The sequence below is a fragment of the Salvelinus alpinus genome, chromosome 36, assembly GCF_045679555.1.
Source record: "Salvelinus alpinus chromosome 36, SLU_Salpinus.1, whole genome shotgun sequence".
NCBI classification, from domain to species: domain Eukaryota; kingdom Metazoa; phylum Chordata; class Actinopteri; order Salmoniformes; family Salmonidae; genus Salvelinus; species Salvelinus alpinus.
Genome location: NC_092121.1, coordinates 2,571,017 through 2,594,402, shown reverse-complemented (window position 1 = coordinate 2,594,402; position 23,386 = coordinate 2,571,017). Strand labels below are relative to the sequence as shown.

The 23,386-nt window shown below is 43.1% G+C and overlaps 1 protein-coding gene across 1 annotated transcript in view; it reads right to left on the bottom strand.

The window, feature by feature from the left end:
• Positions 1 to 23,386, bottom strand: part of LOC139564871 (corticotropin-releasing factor receptor 1-like) — a 160,579-nt gene that overhangs the window by 32,233 nt on the left and 104,960 nt on the right. Inside the window, exon 6 of the mRNA XM_071384708.1 lies at positions 9,726 to 9,832. Coding sequence (XP_071240809.1) covers positions 9,726 to 9,832 — 107 coding nt within the window. The remainder of the gene's footprint in view (positions 1 to 9,725; positions 9,833 to 23,386) is intronic.

The following is a 23,386-nucleotide window of genomic DNA, read 5'->3' as shown; positions in this document are numbered from 1 at the left end:
ATGGCGGGTGTAGCGAAATGCTTGTGCAATATGCCGCCACCACAGTCAAGATGTTGCCTAGCTCCATGAATGACGAGAGAAACTCTACATACTAAATTATCAGACTCACCCACACCACCGGCAGTGCTGTAGCCCTTATCTAAATGAAGTGGTGATTGGGAGCAACAAGCTTGTCTGTATGGGGTCCCAGGCTACATGGTGAGGTTCCGAATGTGGAATTGACATGCACACACACACCAGCCTGGCCTCAGAGCCATGTGAAACATACTTTATGTATTTCTGAGCACCTGCAAGACGTATGATACCTACTAATGGTCTAGCTTCTTCAGACAGAAACAAAGGAAGGGACGTTGGTCAGAGAGGATGGGTAAGTGTAATGCCCATCTGTCTAACAATCCAAACGTTGCGCGTCGAGTCGTGTCAGGGAAAACTAGTATTTTAGCTAACCCTTCCACTAACCCTTATTCTAAAATGAACCCAATTCAACTAACCTGCCATGTAAATTCACCAAACCTTTGTCGCTTTAGTTTCCCCTAACCTTTCATGTAAATTAACTTAAGCTAACCTTTGTAGTTAGTTCACCTAACCACCAACATAAAATCTCCTTTGTTGTTAAGACGCAACAAGCATCCTGGTTTTAGAGAAAGATGTATAGCACTATATGTTCCCCCAAGTCCTATGATAACTTACAGCATCCAATTAATATGCTATTGTATGACCAGGTAAGACGTATGGTACGACATACACTACCGACAAAGAGACTTGCTTGGGCCAAGAAACACAAGCAATGGACATTAGACCGGTGGAAATTTGTCCTTTTGGTCTGGAGTCCAAATTGGATATTTTTGGTTCCAACTGCCGTGTCTTTGTGTGAAGCGGTGTGAGGTGAACGGATGATCTCCGCATGTGTATTTCCCATTTTAAAGCATGCAGGAGGAGGTGCTATGGTGTGGGGGTGCTTTGCTGATGACACTGTCTGTGATTTATTTAGAATTCAAGGCACACTTAACCAGCAACTGCAAATTGACCGCAAGAAGCCCAAACATATATAATATGCTGGTGTTTTTACAGTCTTATGTCCAACAATGCAAATTCTAACATATACTTTTGGTCCGAAAACTTGGGGAACCCTGCTAACAGTTGGGGAACCCTGCTATAGGTCCTCTAATTCATATGATATTGTACGACTGCTATTCCATTCATAATGTAATTTAACGTAACGTATATTACTAAATGGAGTGTCACAGAATAAAACAAATTGCCCTGAGACAAAGTTGCACACACACACTTGAGTTCTCTTCTCTGGGCTCAGTCGAAGTTCAAATCTCTGGCAACACAACCATTGTCACATTGTCAAAATCGGACACACTTCTCGTTCTTACTTCCAACTCCAGACCTGCAGAATAACAGATTATTTCACAATAAGTTAAAGGGGACTGTGGAAAAGAACTGGAGTGTGGTGCAGTGCAGTGTTACAAGCCACACTGGGCTGGGTAAATATGGGAGCATGGCCACAAGTGTGGTAAAACCAAGACCATTTAAACCCAGATCAGTTCTACCAGAACATGCTGTTCTGGTAGAACTGCAGCTGAGCTAAATACCATGTACATAACTAAAGCGGTTTGCCAGAACAGGATATTATGCATTTCAACAACAAATAGTCCATCCACAACATGCAATGGCTAAATGCTACATACGTATTCCCACCTAGAACTCATCAGAGATGTTCTGTTCTACACTGTGTTCTATTTTTGACATGTTCTATGGGATGTTCTATTCTCTTTCATTCTATATCATCTACTACAACACTAGGCACAAGCACCAACACATTATACATCATAGCTACTTGAATAATACATTGTCAAGTTCTGATTTTGAAATAGTCAAGCTGGATATCTGGGTGCACTGGAATCACCTAATCGTTTCCTGTTTGTTGTGACAATAGTAATCGATAGGGAACCCAGGTTTGTGTGTGCATGTGTATATACTGTATGTAAGTTTGCAGATGGAAAAAGTACCCAATCGTCATACTTGAGTAAAAGTAAAGATACCTCAATAGAAAATGGCTCAAGTAAAAGTGAAAGTCACCCAGTAAAAAACTACTTGAGTAAAAGTCTAAGTATTTGGTTTTAAATATACTTAAGTATCAAAAGTTAAAGTATAAATTATTTCACATTCTTTATATTAAGCAAACCAGACGACATCATTTTAATTTTATTTAAAAAAAAATATGGACAGCCAGAGGCACACTCCAACACTTAGACATAATTTACAAACGAAGCATGAATGTTTAGTTAGTCTGCCAGATCAGAGGCAGTAGGGATGACCAGGGATGTTCTCTTGATAAATTCATACATCTTCCTGTCCTGCTAAGTATTCAAAATGTAAAGAGTACTTTTGGGTGTCAGGGAAAATGTTTGGAGTAAAAATGACATACTCTTTTTTAGGAATGTAGTGAAGTCTGTAAAGGTCGTCGGATGAAGATGAAGAATCGGACCAAAGCACAGCGTTGTAAGTGTTCATGCTTTTTATTAAACTGAACACTAAATAACAAAACAACAAAGAGAATGAACGAAACCGAAACAGTCCTGTCAGGTGCAGAAAACACAAAACAGAAAATAACTACCCACAAAGCATCAGTGGGGAAAAGCTACCTAAGTATGATTCTCAATCAGAGACAACGATAGACAGCTGCCTCTGATTGAGAACCACACCCGGCCAAACACAAAGAAATACAAAACGTAGAAAAAAGAACATAGAATGCCCACCCAAATCCCACCCTGACCAAATCAAAATAGAGACATAAAAAGCTCTCTACGGTCAGGGCGTGACAAAGTCAAAGTAAAAGTAGTCAAAAATATAAATAGTGAAGTACAGATACCCAAAACTACTTAAGTAGTACTTTAAAGTATTTTTACTGAAGTGGGACAACTACATGTATTCCCTTGTGTGTTATATGGCAGAAATCAAATAATTAAAGGTCAGAAATTCTCTGAATCACTAACTTCCAGCAGAATGAGATGATGAACATGTGATTTCAGTACTCAGCAGAGAGATATAGGCAGTTGTCCATTCCTTGGCTTTTTTTATTTAGGCTTACAGCATGTTCCAGTCTTGGTAAAGAAGAGAATAATTATTTCCGTTATGATATACCACACTTCTGCCATTGTGCATTACCTGATAAAGTGATCCTGAATCGGTATAAACGAGTATTGACTGGTTCTTTCAGTCAATTTCTATTAATGTGTATTACATTATACACCATTAACCAAGATAGCAGAAACGGGGTCTGTTGAGCCATTCATAAGTATTATTTAATCCCCCAACGTCAAATACGTTGACGAACAATCACTTGTTTGCACTAGAGTCTGTGTGATCTGTGTGATTGGTTAGTGTATCTGCTTGCTCAACAGCAGGCTATAGGACTTTACCTTTTCAGGAGGTAACGCTGGAGTGTGTGTGTGTGTGTGTGTATATGTGTTTGTGTGTGAGAGATTGCAGGTTACCCATCGAGATAATGACTTGCCTTAGGTGGGTCACCAGGTCTCTCTATAATGACTCGATGCCCAAAACTACCTTGCCCTCAAGGTTAGAGAGTACCCGGGTATTGAAACAAAGTAGCATAATCAATGGTCCCATGTTGTTCCTGAATGCCTTGAAGGTTGTCGCAAATTACTCCCATCACCCTAATCATCAAGAAGTCTCTTTATGGAGCTGTAAGGATTATTAAAGGCATGAATTCAATCTCCTCAGCCTCTCCCCTTCTCTAGCCATCAGCTTTGCCCTTGACGCAGTTTGTATGCAACATTCATTATGCTTTTGGAAGGTGCTACAGTTTGAAGTCCCATACCATGTTATTAGTACTATGGTCAGGGTAGAATTCATTTCAAAAGTCATTAGTGAAGCAAAGTGAAATTAGACAGACACGTGGCTAAGATCCATTAAACCAAATGAAGAACGAACATAGCACCATGGCTACCCCAGGAAGCCCTTTGAGGCACTAATAAGCAGTGGGCTGAAGGCTCTTTTCACACATCTCTGAGCTCTTGTAAAAAAGAAAGCGGGATCAGGGACCCCCTCTGGAAAAAAACATGACACATCGCTGTTAAAACGAGCCTGTAATCGTCCCCTTTAAGCAACCGCAAAAGTGCCTTGGTTTATAATGAGGACATCTCTAAGTTGGGTAGAAATGTTGTGGTACAGTATCTCTACAGCTATTTGCTTTTCCTTTTTGGTAGAAGACTTTGTCCCTTTCAACAGGGAGCTGTATGTATGTCAATGATTTGCAGCTTGATTCAATGTGGATGTTATGTTCATGCTCGCACCTTGGCAATAAAGGTCTTTAACAACGTGTTTGAACTGGACCTCTGCAAACTGTCTCTAATGGAGTGAACGAAAGCAAAGTTAATAAAAAATCAGACCATGCTGAAACATTGACTGGCACTAGGCTAGACAACTTTTCGTCTGATGCGTTGATGCCAGCCAGCGCCAGGTGAGCTGTGACAATCACTGCCAGGCACCACTCCAGCTGTCACACGTCACACTAGGATGCTCGCTCTGAAAGTGGGCGAGCAGCTGCTTTGGGATCCAAAGTTCCGCCACAGTGGCTTATGTCTTACATTTTATTATATGATTAGTATCACATATTTGAAGGGGTTTGAGTTGCTGTACACGTGAAGCTACGTGAATAACGCCTCTGTCGTTTTTCACAACGGGTTTTTCCATTAGTGGATGACAGCAGTGCTGCTCTGCTTGTCCTTTTCCACTGACGCAGATCCCCCCTGGTGTGTTTCACAGTTCAAATGGCATATCACTGCGTTGGTAACACCCTGCCTGTGCAGTGCTGGGATCCTGGGTATGTTCACTGTCGGTGCGTTTCTCAGTTCACTGGGGAGCTGAAGGAAGCTGGCCAGGGGCCATCACTTCACACTGAGACCCATGTGTCTCTGAGGTCTGTAGCCTCCTATCCTCTACATCCCCCTGTCTCTTCATCCTGCTGCTACGTCAGCATGGATGGGAATAGAAACCACCAGGTCCTCCTAGTTCAGGGATCAGTGGAAAGTCACTGATAATCTAAATGAGTTGTTTCCGCCGATATTCTTTTCCTTTTTCGTAATCACTTAAGTGTTAAAATAATTGACAAATCATGACGTTTACAAAGTCTCCAAGTGGTGGCAATTACAAAGCTTGTGCACAAGAAATATCCACGTGTGTAACTCGAAAGTCATTTCGGTCCGCCCAATTCGATATAATTAGATAAACGTCAGCTGAAGTTCCCGCACATACAACTAAGCCCTCGTCCCATACGAAAGCACCTTTACCTCTTTTACACTTTTTACACTAATCTGTATATTTCAGTGCTCGGCAGTATCATATCAAATGTCACCAAGTGTGAATAAAATGAAAGGTGAGGCAGAAGGGTTCCTACATGGATGCTTTGTCTACAATTCAGACTCAGTAATACTGTTCACAGTGCGTTGGGCGCCTTAACTCAATGAGGCTTGAACAAGTAGGCATAACATGTTTACCCTTTTCTTACCGTTGTGTTCCCTGTCTGGAAATAACCTCAAGTCATTCAATCTAAACTTGTCCGCACACTAAACCAGGCCTGGGGTTTTCACTGGGTTTGAATAGAAGGTTTAGGACTATCCAAACAAAGTGTTATCGAAGCTTATGTGCAGACACAGAACCTCTTAAAATGTGGTTTCCTTGGCCGAGCTACCCAAACAATCTGCATGCATTGAAGGCACTTAAACTGTACAGCAAAGGTTTACATGATCAAAGACGAGTTTATACACTCGTGAGTGGCAATGATGTGCATTGTCTTTTAACTGTACAATGCACTCAGGCAGTGAAGCTATTTTGATTCATCTCCGTAATCTGATAATCCTTCAAATTATATTATCGATTTTGTAAACAGTCCTGAAGAGCAGATTAGAGAGGATATAAAATGATATATAAAAATAACTCTGTTTTATGGGTGTAAAAAAAAAAAACGCCCCTTTTGCCTTTCGATTTTACGCCAAAAGACATTGAAGACCTATAATCTATCAAAGCGAGGCATGTGAATGAGAAAATACTCCTTTCAGGGACTTTTTCTTCTGTCGTTACAGTACTTACAATGTATGACTCACACAGCTACCATCCTCCATACCCATGAAGTAGCTAGGGGGGATTTAGAGCCAAAAATGTATTTTTTTGTGTGTATGAAACATTAAAAAGGACAGCTTTGTCACAGCCTGATAAAATAAAAATATAAAACAGGCCCTGATTTCAGCGAGTTCAGCCCATGTGTGGAGAGGGAGTAATGAAGTCTCAGGGTGTGTGTGTGTGTCCATCCCAGACATCTGTTCCCGCTAGCTGTTTCATTTCAGTTAAGGAAGTAAACAGTAGACCAGCGCTTGCCGGCCTGCCTGCTACTTTACACGACTTTAGCCTCTCCTCTATTTTCTACATACATATACATACAGTACGACCAAATCGCAGCTATATTAGCTGAGAGGTTAACAGGTTAATAAACAGGACACTGATGTTGAAGATGTGACTATTTAAACCAGATTGAGCCTAAAAAATACTCCTCTGTTGTTACAACTCAAATGAGACTTCCTGATTGGAGATACTGAAGCAGTGAGACAGTATCTTAATCTGGGATAATCTGTTCTAAACAATCTCTTACACTATATGTTTAATCTCAGAGTCCAGATAATCTGTGTCGGTGCGGCCTTTGAGAAAACACAGACGGGCGGTTTTTTGGCTGACTGACATGTTGGGTTGTTAGTGACATGCTGTTTGTCACGTATTACTGCTTTCACCACCACACAATGCCTTAACTTTTGTCAATAGGGGGGCGCTGTTTTCACTTTGGAAAAAATCGTGCCCAATTTAAACGGCCTCGTACTCTTTTCTAGATCATACAATATGCATATTATTATTACTATTGGATAGAAAGCACTCTCAAGTTTCTAAAACTGTTTGAATTATATCTGTGAGTGAAACAGAACTCATTTGGCAGCAAACTTCCAGACAGGAAGTGAAAAATCTGAAAACGAGGCTCTGTTCCAGGGCCTGCCTATTAAATTGCCTAATATTTATCGATATGCATGCACTTCATACGCCTTCCACTAGATGTCAACAGGCAGTGGAAGGTGGAATGGGGTGTCTAGCTTGATCTGAGGCCGAACAAGAGCTTTTGGAGTGACAGGTCTGGAAATTTCTTTGTCTTCTCTGGCGCGCGAAGGACATCAACATTGGCTTCTGAAAAGCGTTCGGTATACACGGCGGATATCTCCGGCTCTGATTTCATTTGATATATGTGATAATAACATCATAAAGTAGTTTTTTTCAACCGAGTTGTATCAGTTTATTCAACGTTTATTGGGAGTTTTGGAATTTTCCATTCTTTGCGTCGAGAGAAGATGGGCATGTTTGCGCCACATGGCTAGCTAAGGTTGCTAATTCGACAGGAGAAGAGGACATTCTAAAACCAAACAACGATTTATTCTGGACCTAGAACTCCTTGTACAAGATTCTGATGGAAGCTCAGCAAAAGTAAGAACAATTTATGATGTTATTTCGTATTTCTGTGGAAAATGTTCATTCCTATTCTCTGCTGTTTTGGCGGGCGCTGTCGCAATAACGCAAGCTGTTTGTTATTTTTAAAAATCTAACACGGCGGTTGCATTAAGAACCAGTGTATCTTTCATTTGCTGTCCAACATGTATTTTTTAGTAAAGTTTATGATGAGTTCTTTGGTCAGATTAGGTGAGTGTCCAAACTAGCTCCGGACATTCTGGTGAATCGATGCTACATATTCACAATGTATAACCACGGTTTGCAGCTCTAAATATGCACATTTTCGAACAAAACATAAGTGTATTGTATAACCTGATGTTATAAGACTGTCATCTGATGAAGTTGGTCAAGGTTAGTGATTAATTTTATATCTTTTGCTGGTTTTTGCGATCGCTACCTTTTGCTGCTAATAAATGCATTTGTGTGTTTGGCTATTGTGGTAAGCTAATATAATGCTATATTGTGTTTTCGCTGTAAAACACTTAAAAAATCGGAAATATTGGCTGGATTCACAAGATGTTTATCTTTCATTTGCTGTACACCATGTATTTTTCATAAATGTTTTATGATGAGTATTTAGGTATTTCACGTTGCTCTCTGTAATTATTCTGGCTGCTTTGGTGATATTTTTGATGGTAGCTGCAATGTAAAACTATGATTTATACCTCAAATATGCACATTTTCGAACAAAACATACATTTATTGTATAACATGTTATAAGACTCATCTGATGAAGTTGTTTCTTGGTTAGTGACTAATTATATCTCTATTTGGTCGGTTTTGTGATAGCTACCTATGCGGTAGAAAAATGGTGAAAATATGCGGTTGAGTCTGGCTATTGTGGTTAGCTAATAGAAATACATATTGTGTTTTCGCTGTAAAACATTTAAAAAATCGGAAATGATGGCTGGATTCACAAGATGTTTATCTTTCATTTGCTGTATTGGACTTGTGATTTCATGATATTTATATGCTATTATTTACTTGTGGCGCTATGCTAGGCTATGCTAGTCAGCTTTTACTGATGAGGATGCTCCCGGATCCGGGATGAGTGTTAAGTAGAAGTTAACTGGTCAACACCTTCCCAAACAGATGTAATTTCAGCATCTAGTTTTGGCTTACATTTGGTTGAGTTGTCAACTAACGTGAATTCAATGTGAAATAAAATGTAAAAGTCACCATGTCATTGGATTGAGGTTAAAGATTGCAGAAAAAAATACAAATTTCCCTTACGCTGATTACTCCTCCCCCCCACGTTGATTACCCCCCCTTACGCTGATTACTCCCCCCCACGTTGATTACCCCCCCACATTGATTACTCCCCCTCCCCAACGTTGATTACTCCCCCCCACATTGATTCCCCCCCCCCCCCCCCGCGTTGATTACTCCCCCCCCCACGTTGATTACCCCCCCCCCACGTTGATTCAACGTCATCACGTTTTTGGTTTTTGAAATGACGTGGAAACAACGTTGACTCAACCAGTTTTTGCCCAGCGGGTGAGCCCTGGGAGTCCAGAATGAAACACAACCACTCTCCTCTCGCAAAACAAGATTGTGTTTTTTGTGAACACGGGTTCGAGTCTGAGTGGATTTGTCGGTGTCAGTGTGTGTTTTTCCGTTTGTGCGTGCCTGAGTGTGTGAATGTATTTGAATAATACACGCAACTCCAGCAGGACACACTTCACTAATATGCTGAACACATACAGGACAGAACCGAACAGGGCTGCATTATATTCACCACATTCAATTTAGACATTGACGGGTCATGACAGAGCATGCGCTGTCTGCAGGGTTGAGGGCCGGGCTGGTGGTATACATAACGACATATTCCCCCCGGCGAGTGACAAGTATCGAGCACAAGAATGTGGATCCTGTCAACTGAGCCATGAAATTACATGAATCTTGGCAGGATTATTATAGAGTATTATGAACTATGGATTTATGGTATTTTCTTCTCGGTTTTGTACTGTACTGTTTCATGTTGTATTGGATTGAGTATGAAACACTTAGCCGTCACCAAGGCTATGGGGTTGTGTGGATGTGTTGACATGGTGAAGGAACGTAACAGGCGGCTGGGCGTGTTGTTATCTGTTTCTGTTATATGACGTGTTGACACGATGGAGGAATGATAGAAGGAGGACAGTGTCACTCACCTCAGCCTCATGAAGAGGATGAAGGCCACCAACAGGGCTGCCAGAGAGATACAATGTCCCATGTAGTTTATGATCACCGCTATGTGGTAGTGCAGCTTGCTCTTTTTCTGCAGAAAGGAGAAAAAAAAGCCAGATAATACACAAAAAACTACAGTAATATGCAAACAATAGTATGGACACATAATTATATACTTGGCAGTGTACATCATTGTCAAAGTTAAAAGATAGCTAATAACCTAATGAGAGATATCGTGCACTTTCGTATTGCTATTGCCTACTGTTAAAAGCAGTGCAAAACGTATCATCTATAAATCGTATTATGGCAATTGCTTGGCATTTGACTATAAGGCGCTACAGAGGGTAGTGCGTACGGCCCAGGTACATCATGGGGCCAAGCTCCTTGCCATCCAAGTCCTCTATACAAGGCCGTGTCAGAGGAAGGCACTAAAAATGTTCTAAGACTCCAGCTTTCCAAGTCATAAACGGTTCTCTCTGCTACCGCACGGGAAGTGGTACCGTAGCGCCAAGTCTGGGACCAAAAGGATCCTGAACAACTTTACCCCCAAGCCATAAGACTACGGAACAGTTAATCAAATGGCTATCCAGACTATTTGCATTGAGACCCTTTTTTTTGCACTGGCTCTCTGCACACTCACTGTACTCTACCCACACATACTACGTTGACATTCCAACACACACACACACACACATACACACACACACGCTACTCTGTTTATTATCTATCCCGATTGCCTAGTCACTTTTACCCCTACCTACATGTACATATCAAAAAATACCTGAACTACCTCGTACCCTGCACGTACCCCTGACTCGGTACCTGTACTCCTTGTATATAGACTTGTTATAATTATTTTATTGTGTTAATATTTCCTTTTTGTTATTTAGGACATGTTTCTCACTTTTAATATCTGCATTGGTAAAGTAAGTAAGCTTTTCACGGTAAAGTCTACACCTTGTTGTACTCGGCGCATGTGACAAATACAATTATATTTGATTATGTGGTCTTTACATATGTCAATAGTTCATGCATTACAGCCTTCGCTCATGAGGGCATCATGTACAGCAGACTATGTAACGGATCTATAAAGGTAACATAATTGAATTTCATCTATAAAAATGGTTTAATATGTCTGTATGTATTATGTACTGTTAGAACAGTCTGGTATTGAATAGATAGACAGAGTCAAAGTGCAGAGGTTTGAGTTGACACTGGATTATATGAGTTCCCATCATCTGTTAAAAAGACCCATATAACCCAACCAGATGGCATTTTTATAAGGGACAAGATGATCACTGTTGTCATTAATATCAATGTGCAATGAGCGATATCAAATATCACATACTATATGTCCTCATTTAGTCATTTTCATTGACATCAAACAGGGAAATGATATGTCATTGGTACTTGAAATCACATCTTTACTTTACAGCGTTTAAATGTTCTACTTAGCACACCCCAATTGAACAGAAGACTTTTGTGTTCCTTCAATGGATGTGAAATTAAGTGTGAAACTGAATATACTTGAGTATTGTTATCCAAGTCTTCCACAGCAGTTGCTGCTCTGTACGAAGTGGGAGCAGCAAATTACAAGCCAATTAAAAACCATGGTGGGTAGCAGACCGCTGCCCTGCCTGCAGTGTGTTCTTGATAACAGACTAGTCTTTTGATTTTGAAGCTTTATTGTGGTACAAATTGTGGTTACAGATTCGACCATATTCCCGTACAGTTAACACCTCTGGGGCAACTGTCTCTCAACTGTCTTATATGTCCTCCTTCTCTACAGTCCCTCCCTGTCTTCTTTCTGGACATGTTGTTCTGTACATGTTCTCATTACTTCATCACAGAGCGCACCTTCTAGTTTTGTCTATTTCAACATGTTCCTCTTCCTGTTATCTCCCTGTCTCTGTTTTTCTCCCCTCGAAGATCTACTAACAGACAAAGAAACAAAAACCAAACTCCAAACCCCCCCCCCAGATACAAATGTGAATCTTCATCCATCCGGATCATCCTGATGGGATTATCTCCTCTGTAATCCCCCAATCTAATCTGTGACTTTGATAGATTACCACCGGCAGATTACAAACGTACGCCTTGATGAGTCAGATGGGAAAAAATGAAAAAATCTGTAGCCACCTCATGTCACACCTTTTACCACATTCTGTTACGTTACAGGCTTAGATTAAATACAGTTTTCCGTCATCAATCTACACACAATACCTCATAATGACAAAGTGAAAACAGGTTTTTAGAATTTTGGGCAAATTTATTGAAAATAAAAAACAGAAATACAGTAATCCCTCGTTTATCGCGGGGGTTACGTTCCGAAAATGACCCGCGATAAGTGAAATCCGCGAAATAGAAAACTTCTTTTTTTTTTACAATTAGCAACTATTACATGTATACAAATACAGTGACTCACGTGTAGGCCGTTTCACTGCTCTTCAGACTGGGCCGCTGCATCCTGACTGCGCTCTGCAGTGTTCTCTTCTTCTGAAGCCCGCGGTGCAGGTGTGTTTGTTCGGGAGAAGAGCATAGTGATAGGCAGCTGTTGTCGCTCTTTTTTCTTCTTTGCAAAAAGATCCTTGTACACCGACATGCCACCATCGATTACGTTGGAGAACTGTAATGAACGGCTCATCAAAGGGTCCCATTCCTCAGCTACTCGCTTAAGTTCAGTGGCCATTCGCACCATGGTTGCTAAGCGACCAAGCGTTAGTCCTTCCTTCCTTCCTGGCCAACTTAATGTAAATTTGCCAAGCTGTTTTATGTACGTACACATAACTGCACGAGACGACAAAATGATAGCACAATTCGTAGCATGTTTTGATACAAGAAGCGGGAGTGAGTTTTTAGCGAATCAGAATGCAGAGCACAATGCACCAAAAAAAAATAAAAAATGCATTATGAAAATCCGCGAAATAGCGAATCCGCGATAAGTGAACCGCGAAGTGGCGAGGGATCACTGTACCTTATTTACATAGGTATTCAGACTCTTTGCTATGAGACTCGAAATTGAGCTCAGGTGCATTCTGTTTCCATTGATGATCCTTGAGATGTTTCTACAAAATGATTGGATTCCACCTGTAGTAAATTGAACTGATTCGACATGATTTGGAAAGGCACACACCTGTCTATAAGGTTCCACAGTTGACAGTTGTAACGAGTGCGCTGAGAGCCGGGAAGCAAGTTCAGTTAGTGAGTGTTTTAAGTAAATAAAAGAAACACGAAACACAAACAATGCACCGACATGAAAACAGAGTCAATAAAACCTGAGGAAAAATCCAAGTGGAGTGACAGATATAGGGAAGATAATCAAGGAGGTGGAGTCCAGGTGAGTGTCATGAGGCGCAGGTGCGCTTGACGATGGTGACAGGTGTGCGGGATAATCATCAGCCTGATGACCTAGAGGCCGGAGAGGGAGTATACATGACAATACCCCCTCCCTGACGCGTGGCTCCAGCTGCAGGATGCCGACAAACCCGGGGATCAGGAGCGGACCGGTCACCCCTGCTGATGTGCGAGAACCTGTCACGCCAGCTGAGGCACGGGAACCTGTCGAGTCAGCTGGGGCGCGGGAACCTGACAGATTGGTTGAGGCAGGGGGGCCTGGCGATCCGGCTGAGGCATGAGAACCTGACGAGCCGGTGGAAGCAGGGGAGCCTGGTGATTCGGCTAAGGCATGAAAGCCCGACGAGCCGGCTGAGGCTGGGGAGCCTGGCGATCCGGCTAAGGCATGAAAGCTCGTCGAGCCGGCTGAGGCAGGGGAGCCTGATGATCTGGTTGAGGCATGAGAGCCTGAAGCAGTTCCCAGACCCGACGTCATTACCCTGACACAAAACATTTATTAAAAAAACACTTCCTGATTCTTCCCTTAGGTGAGGTGTTATTCTGCAACGAGTGCTCTGAGAGTCGGGAAGCAAGTCCAGGGAGTGAGTGTTTTAATAAATAAAACAAACAATGAACACGAAACACAAACAACACACCGACATCAAAACAGAGTCAATAACACCTGAGGAAAGAACCAAGGGGAGTGACAGATATAGGGAAGATAATCAAGGAGGTGATGTAGTCCAAGTGAGTGTCATGAGGCGCAGGTGCACGAGACGATGGTGACAGGTGTGCGGGATGACCTAGAGTCCGGAGAGGGAGTATACATGACAACAGTGCATGTCAGAGAAAAAAACAAGCCATGAGGTCGAAAGAATTATCCGTAGAGCTCTGAGACAGGATTGCGTCGAGGTACAGATCTGGGGAAGGGTACCAAAACATTTCTGCAGCATTGAAGGTCCAAGAACACAGTCGCCTCCATCATTGTTAAATGGAAGAAGTTTGGAACCACCAAGACTCTCACTAGAGCTGGCCGCCAGGCCAAACTGAGCAATCGGGGGAGAAGGGACTTGGTCAGTGAGGTGACTGAGAACCCGATGGTCACTCTGACAGAGCTCCAGAGTTCCTCTGTGGAGATGTGAGAACCTTTCAGAAGGACAACAGCACTCCACCAATCAGGCCTTTATGGTAGAGTGGCCAGACGGAAGCCACTCCTCAGTAAAAGGCACATGACCGCCCACATGGAGTTTGCCAAAAGGCACCTAAAGGACTCAGACCATGGAAAACAAGATTCTCTGGTCCAAGATGAAACCAAGATTGAACCCTTTGGCTTGAATGCTGAGGAGGAAACCTGGCACCGTCCCTTCGGTGAAGCATGGTGGTGGCAGCATCATGCTGTGGGGATGTTTTTCAGCAGCAGGGACCGGGAGACTAGTCAAGATCGAGGGAAAGATGAACGGAGCAAAGTACAGAGAGATCCTTGATGAAAACCTGCTCCAGAGGGCTCAGGACCTCAGACTGAGGCTAAGGTTCACCTTCCAATAGGACAATGATTCTAAGCACACAGCCAAGACAATGCAGGAGTGGCTTTGGGACAACTCTCTGAATGTCCTTGAGTGGCCCAGCCAGAGCCCGGACTTGAACCCGATCGAACATCTCTGGAGAGACCTAAAAATAGCTGTGCAGCGACGCTCCCCATCCAACCTGACAGAGCTTGAGAGGATCTTCAGAGAAGAATGGGAGAAATTCCCCTAAATACAGGTGGGCCAAGCTTGTATTATCATATGCAAGAAGACTAAGGCTGTAATCGCTGCCAAAGGCGCTTCAACAAAGTACTGAGTAAAGGGTCTGAATACCCTGTTTTTGCCTTGTCATTATGGGTTATTGTGTGTAGATTGATGAGGGGGAAAAAAACATTTAATCCATTTTAGAATAAGACCTAACAAAATGTGGAAAAAGTAAAGGGGTCTGAAAACATTTCGAACACGCTGTACACATACTCAAGCATGCACAAGCATGCACAAACATGCACACTAATCCCACCAACTCATGCCCCAAAAAATGCAATACATCCTAGCAACGTTTTCTAGCAGGGCTATCTTGATCTCGCAAATGGGGGAGTCTGTTTTACCTCAGGCGAAAACACTGCCAAGACTCTCCTAGAGACTCTTAATCTATTCTCTCTTGTCTGCTACCTCTGCCTTTGTCTCTTTCTCTCTCGCTGTGCTGTGCTTTAACTGGGTGGAACTAGCTTTGTCATTCACAAACGAAACAACTTTTATAGTGCTATTCATTACATAAAACATCTCCAAGTGCTTTATTAAAGGAACACAAAAAAGACAATCCATTTAGAAAACAACCACGTCATTCATGAGATGGAAGGTCAAGAGAAAGTTCATCGCTTGAGTAGTCATCGGACGCAAGTGGTCAATGGTGGAAAGCAAGCAAAGGTGGTCTCTGGACATGGTCTCTCACGTGGTGATAGTACTCAACACTGCGGTCATGTCTTTCTCTTTCCTGGCTGAGCAGTACCAGCATTCAAATAAGCCTCCAAACGAACACATTGAAGGCAAGCCGTAACTCAACAGGACCACACTCATCCCACCATACCAACCCATAGTAAAAACAACTATCAGGTTCATAAGGATCACTTTACATAGGGTCTGACTCATGGTAACGCTGATCCTATCTCTCCTACTGGCTACAGTTTCTTAGAAATATTCATATTCTTGTTGGGTCTGAGGGAAACAGATGTCAGTGAGGGATCCAAAGTTCTTCTGTGGATGTCCTCCCTGGCATCTATCTCTTTAATTAGGCAATAGGGACAGACCGGATAGTCCTAGCATACGATGGAGCACACAGGCTTCTATCTATCTATCCATCTATCCACCCAGTCACCCGCCCACCCATCTACACACATTAGCAGGACATGCATGTGTATTGTGTATGTGCCAGTGTGTAAGGACAGGTTGTTTGTGTATTTGTCCAATAGTTAATGTTTATTGAAACATCGGAGGCTTGAGCCTTGTGTTGTGTGTCTGACCTCCCTGAAACCTGATAGATAAGAACAAGGCACATATGTTTTGTCAAGTAAAGCTGGTCCGCGGAGGGGGACGGTAGGCGGAGGCTTCACACACACACACACACACACATCACATGCTTTTTGATGGCGGTGCCCAGCCGCCTCCCACTCTTAGAGGCCAGCCTTCCCCGCCGGCCAAATCTGTCACCAATTTCCTCCTGCCCTCTTAAAGGAGGCCAGTGAAAGCTCTCTGAGCCAATAAAAAAGGACAGGGAGAATGGAGGAGCAGTATGCCATGCAGAGCCAACAGCGGGAGCAGGCTGCATCACCAGCCCAGTGAACAGTAGAGATGGCTGGGCCCTCATCTCATTCCTCCTGACTCCCCTGCCTCTCCTTCTGCTTAACCAATAGGGGCGCAGAGCTGGTTCAGATCAACTAGTATTTCAGTTTGATATTTATATGACTGACGAAGAGGAGAATGACCACGTCTGTATAATGACTCCTGATGATGATGACTCCTGATGAGATCTTGATCTGTGATTATAGAAAACATTTGTGCCATTGGTACACAAGAGAGTATCACAGAGAGCGTCTCACTGTAGAGCTGAGATTTTACTGATACATGTGAAATCTGCAAGGGGAGATTCCAGCACCTTGAAACTGTACATGGACATACAGTAATGATTAGTACAAGTGGGTTCGAGAAAAAACTAAAACACATCCATGCAGTTTCCCTCTAGTTCTAGTGGGGCAGGCTAACAATCCGCAGTGCAGTATGTGCAACACATTAACCTCTCCCCACCTTTAATCTTTTAGTTCTAAGACAGTGCTCTGATACAGAGGTAGCAGTTACACGTACAGTCTAATTCGCTCTGTGCCCAACTGTCTTCCCCACTACCCTTTGTGAAAAATGTTCAATTCATCCCAGCAGCTGTTTCTTGCAGGGCTATTTTGATCTCGCAGGTGGGGGAGTCTGTTATAGCTCAGGCTACGACACTGCTTAATCTACAGTACACTCTCCTGTCTGCTATCTGTGCCCGTGTCTCTCTCTCTCGCTGTGCTGTGCTTTAACTGGGGGGAGATAGCTTTGTCATTCACAAATGAACCAGTGGATACCTTGTGTTCTGTATAAAACAGGAACTCTGGGATGTAGGGCAGACATAGGGATATCTTTTTTTACTCGGAAACGAGTCCCTCATTGCTCATTCGTCTGCCTCAGCAGAATGAGACATGGTGATAGTACTATGTCCTGAGGCATCTCTTTCTCTTTCCTGGCAGAGCCGCATCCAGCAAGCATCCCCCTAACACACAACGCAGGCAAGATGTAATTCGACAAGAAAACTTGCCTGAGCCAGTTGTTGTCCCCATGAGGAAATAGGGGGGCTATGGATCTGTCTCCGTACATTTGCCTAAGTCGATATCGCAGACACCACTGGTGAATGATGTCTTTTTCCATGGGGATGGAGATCCGAAATTTACATAACTACACTGATTGGCCCCAAAGGGGGGCGTTATAGTAATCAACTGAAAACTTTGAACAAGCAGATCTCTGGTCCCGTTTCAGCTACATGCATGAAATGTTGTACATATATGCAGCCCCTGATGAGAAACGTGCTTCCCTTAAGGACCTATTTATTTATTTATTTTATTTCACCTTTATTTAACCAGGAAGGGTAGTTGAGAACAAGTTCTCATTTGCAACTGCGACCTGGCCATGATAAAGCAGCGCAGTTCGACACACACAACAACACAGAGTTACACATGGAATAAACAAACATACAATCAATAATACAGTAGGACAATCTATTTACAGCATGTGCAAATGAGGTAGGATAAGGGAAGTAAGGCAATAAATAGGCCATGGTGGCAAAGCAATTACAATATAGCAATTAAACACTGGAATGGTAGGATGTGCAGAGGATGAATGTGCAAGTTGAGATACTGGGGTGCAAAGGAGCAAGATAAATAAATAAATACAGTATGGGGATGAGGTAGATTGGATGGGCTATTTACAGATGAGCTATGTACAGGTGCAGTGATCTGTGAGCTGCTCTGACAGCTGGTGCTTAAAGCTAGTGAGGGAGGGAAGACTCTACAGCTTCAGAGATTTATGCAGTTCGTTCCAGTCATTGGCAGCAGAGAACTGGAAGGAGAGGCGGCCAAAGGAAGAATTGGCTTTGGGGGTGACCAGTGAGATATACCTGCTGGAGCGCGTGCTACGGGTGGGTGCTGCGATGGTGACCAGTGAGCTGAGATAAGGCGGGGCTTTACCGAGCAGAGACTTGTAGATGACCTGGAGCCAGTGGGTTTGGCGATGAGTATGAAGCGAGGGCCAGCCAACGAGAGCATACAGGTCGCAGTGGTGGGTAGTATATGGGGCTTTGGTGACAAAACGGATGGCACTGTGATAGACTGCATCCAATTTGTTGAGTAGAGTGTTGGAGGCTATTTTGTAAATGACATCGCCGAAGTCGAGGTTCGGTAGGATGGTCAGTTTTACGAGGGTATGTTTGGCAGCATGCGTGAAGGATGCTTTGTTGCGAAATAGGAAGCCGATTCTAGATTTAATTTTGGATTGGAGATGTTTAATGTGAGTCTGGAAGGAGAGTTTACAGTCTAACCAGACACCTAGGTATTTGTAGTTGTCCACATATTCTAAGTCAGAACCGTTCAGAGTAGTGATGCTGGACGGGCGGGCAGGTGCGGGCAGCGATCGGTTGAAGAGCATGCATTTAGTTTTACTTGCATTTAAGAGCAGTTGGCGGCCACGGAAGGAGAGTTGTATGGCATTGAAGCTCATCTGGAGGTTAGTTTACACAGTGTCCAAAGAAGGGCCAGAGGTATACAGAATGGTGTCGTCTGCATAGAGGTGGATCAGAGAATCACCAGCACCATGACCGCGGCAGCTTTCCAATCTATGGGAATCTCAGACGATACGAAAGAGAGGTTGAACAGACTAGTAATAGGGGTTGCAACAATTTTGGCTGATAATTTTAGAAAGAGAGGGTCCAGATTGTCTAGCCTGGCTGATTTGTAGGGGTCCAGATTTTGCTGCTCTTTCAGAACATCAGCTATCTGGATTTGGGTGAAGGAGAAGTGGGGGAGGTTTGGGCAAGTTGCTGTGGGGAGCGCAGGGCTGTTGACCGGGGTAGGGGTAGCCAGGTGGAAAGCATGGCCAGCCATAGAAAAATGCTTATTGAAATTCTCAATTATTGTGGATTTATCGGTAGTGACAGTGTTTCCTAGCCTCAGTGCAGTGGGCAGCTGGGAGGAGGTGCTCTTATTCTCCATGGACTGTACAGTGTCCCAGAACTTTTTTGAGTTTGTGCTACAGGATGCAAATTTCTGTTTGAAAAAGCTAGCCTTAGCTTTCCTAACTGCCTGTGTATATTGGTTCCTAACTTCCCTGAAAGGTTGAATATCACGGGGGCTATTCGATGCCAATGCAGAATGCCACAGGATGTTTTTGTCCTGGTCAAGGGCAGACAGGTCTGGAGAGAACCAAGGGCTAAATCTATTCCTGGTTCTACATTTTTTGAATGGAGCATGATTATTTAAGATGGTGAGGAAGGCACTTTTAAAGAATAACCAGGCATCCTCTACTGACGGGATGAGGTCAATGTCATTCCAGGATACCCCGGCCAGGTCGATTAGAAAGGCCTGTTCGCTGAAGTGTTTTAGGGAGCGTTTGACAGTGATGAGAGGTGGTCGTTTGACCGCAGACCCATTACGGATGCAGGCAATGAGGCAGTGATCGCTGAGATCTTGGTTGAAAACAGCAGAGGTGTATTTGGAGGGCGAGTTAGTTCGGATGATATTTATGAGGGTGCCCATGTTTACGGATTTGGGGTTGTACCTGGTAGGTTCATAGATAATTTGTGTGAGATTGAGGGCATCAAGCTTAGATTGGCTTTGCCCATTAGATTTTCTGCAAATTATTGACACCCCTGTTTTCAATACCTTGAATAACCTTAACCTTAAGGTTAACCTTTTTCTAAAATGTTTGAGATGGAGAACACATTGGTGTAACGCTCGTCTTCCTCCTCTTCTGAGGAGGAGTAGTAGGAAGGATCGGAGGACCAATACGCAGCGTTGTAAGTGTCCATATTTTAATAAAGAAATAGAACACTGAAACAAAAACAACAAAGTGAACGAACGAAAACGAAACAGTCCCGTATGGAAAAACACAGACACAGGAACAATCACCCACAACCCACAATGACAAAACAGGCTACCTAAATATGTCTCCCAATCAGAGACAACGACTGACACATGCCTCTGATTGAGAACCATATCAGGCCAAACACATAGAAACAGACAAACTAGACATACAACATAGAATGCCCACTCACATCACACCTTGACCAAACAAAACAAAGAAACATACAAAGCAAACTATGGTCAGGGCGTGACAATTGGGAGGGATCTTAGACCATTCCTCCATACAGAATCCTTCCAGAGCCTTGATATCCTTCGTCTGGCTTATGGACTGCCCTCTTCAATTCAAACTACAGGTTTTCAATAGGGTTCAAGTGCGGAGACTGAGATGGCCATTGCAAAACGTTGATTTTGTGGCCAATTAACAATTTCTTTGTGGATTTTGTGTGCTTGGGGTTATTGTCTTGCTGGAAGAATCACTTGTGGCCAAGTTTCAGCCTCCTGGCAGAGGCAACAAGATTTTTTAATAAAATATCCTGGTACTGGGTAAAGTTCATGATGCCGTTGACCTTAACAAGGGCCCCAGGACCAGTGAAAGAAACATATCCCCATTACATCAATGATCCACCACCATATTTTACAGTAGGTATGGGGTTATTTTCTGCTAATGCATTCTCACACCACTGGTGTGCATGGCCAAAGAGCTCTATTTTCGTGTCATCCAACAAATGCAGACGCCTTGAGTTTGCTAAACGGCATTGGCACTTGAAAGGGAACTGGTTCTTTAGCCAGATTACATTGTCACACCCTGATCTGTTTCACCTGTCCTTGTGCTTGTCTCCACCCCCCTCCAGGTGTCGCCCATCTTCCCCATTATGCTCTGGGTATTTATACCTGTGTTCTCTGTTTGTCTGTTGCCAGTTGGTCTCGTTTGTCAAGTCACCTAGCATTTTTGTCTCAGCTCCTGCTTTTCCCTCTCCCTCCTGGTTTTGACCCTTGCCTGTCCTGACTCTGAGCCCGCCTGCCTGACCACTCTGCCTGCACCTGACCCTGAGCCTGCCTGCCGTCCTGTACCTTTGCCTCTACTCTGGATAACCGACCTCTGCCTGACCTGAGCCTGTCTGCCATGTTGTACCTTTGCCTCTACTCTGGATTACTGACCCCTGCATGCCTTGATCTGTCGTTTGCCTGCCCCTGTTGCTGTAATAAACATTGTTACTTCAACACAGTCTGCATTTGGGTCTTACCTGAAACATGAACTTAGAGCTCTTTGGCCACGCACACCAGTGGTGGGTTTGGCATCGAAATGAGAATCCACGACCAGAAAAGATCCCATACCTACTTGAACATCTTTATCAAGGGTCTCAATCATTTCGGACCCCACTCTATATGCATCTCTTCATGAGAAACAAGTATCCCATGAGGACTTCATTGTTGTAATAATTGTCACTAACTGGGGCACTGCATCATTTATGGACGATATGTTAACTCTTGCCTTGTTTCTTCGTGCACTCGCTTTCACATTTGAGCAATTTTTTATACTTTTGTCTTTGGCCCATCCACAGAAGCCCCGAGGGCCTTATTTTCAACCCGAGTTCAAATATACAACAACTGAAAAGCATTGGGCCAGTAAGCATTTTATTTATGGTCAATTCTGTGGGTCTTGCTCAGTACAGGTAACACTACCATGAAACTGCAATATCACTGAGTGACAAGCAGCCATGATTGACCTGGGAAAATAGACTATATGGTTATTTCTATAACCACTGCCTCTGGGGCTCTGGTGACAATGACCTTTTCCTACCGTAACAAAGTGCTTTTTCTTGTTTAAGAGTACATGTGCCACAGTGGAATGGGATGGGGACTGGTGTTGTTTTAGTACAGCAGAACAGAAATGTACTGTATAGCGAATGACAACAGTACAGTTGTGTGTTAAAAAAGTTTTTAAAAAGCGCATGTACTCTCCCGGTGTTTGTCTGCAATCATCTATTGGTCGTTTAAACTGGGGTAGTCAAGTCTGTAGGACATGGCTTCATTATCCTTACTACATATGCCACTGGACTGGAATGAAAAACATTTCACAGTAATTTCCTCTTTCTATTACAAACGCATGCAGTGAATAAACAGATACAGTACATAAATAATTCAAGTCCATGATCATGGTAATCTCATGAAAAGCAAAGGCTATATGACCTCTGCTTCTGCCAAGTTCTTTTAAAACAAAAGAAACCTTAACATGACTCGTAACCCATGAGCTCTCTTCTAGAGGGAGCCTAGCCCAGGGAAAGGAAACTTAAAAGGGGTGAACTAGCTACATATTCCAGGGTCAAAGCTCATATCTGTTCCTCACTGATTTAGTCTGCAAAGTCATAGGAGCGGAGCATTCACTCGGCTGCCTACTAAAGAGGAAATAACCCCAAAACATCCAGCCTGGGCAGGAGGAGACTTACCACAGAGAAACTGAGAACATAAACCAACAGCTGGACATGATTTTAATGAAATAAGCACTCTAGCGACAACAGCAATTCCTCCTTCAACAAAAATTACCAACTGAGCGAACCCAAAATAAACTCTAGGGTTGCTGGGATTTCAAGGAATGCAGCTTTGTGATTGGAATGAGAAGATTATAGTTTATCGTCAGCTATAAGCTTTGCGGACAGGAAGATGCCCTAGAAAGCAGTTACTCAGCCCCCTCCTGCTGTGCTGGTATACGGAACAAATCGTGAGATCAAATTGAACGTTTTGCAACCACACTGAAGTGGTATACTCATCTTGTCAGTAGCCCACTATGCTGTAAGAGGATTAAAATGTTCTACAGGTGGAAAGGGCAAATTATCATTTACAACACGACCCAGCTCAATACATTGTCAAAGACCTTCCTGGTAAAAAATGTCACTTGCTTTTGTACTCTCCTGCTCTAAGATGAGGTTTTTCTTTGCTCCTCTGCATTCTGTCTTTCCCTAAAGATGCTATTCAATGCTGATGCTAGCAACACAGGCAGCAGATGGCTTTTACTCCTTCTCAACAAAACCCAGTCATATAAGTTTGGTCTACCACTATTTATGCCACCGGTGTTAAAACCCAAGACTTAAAAGTGTTCAAATTCAACAGTTACTGCATACCTCAAAAAAA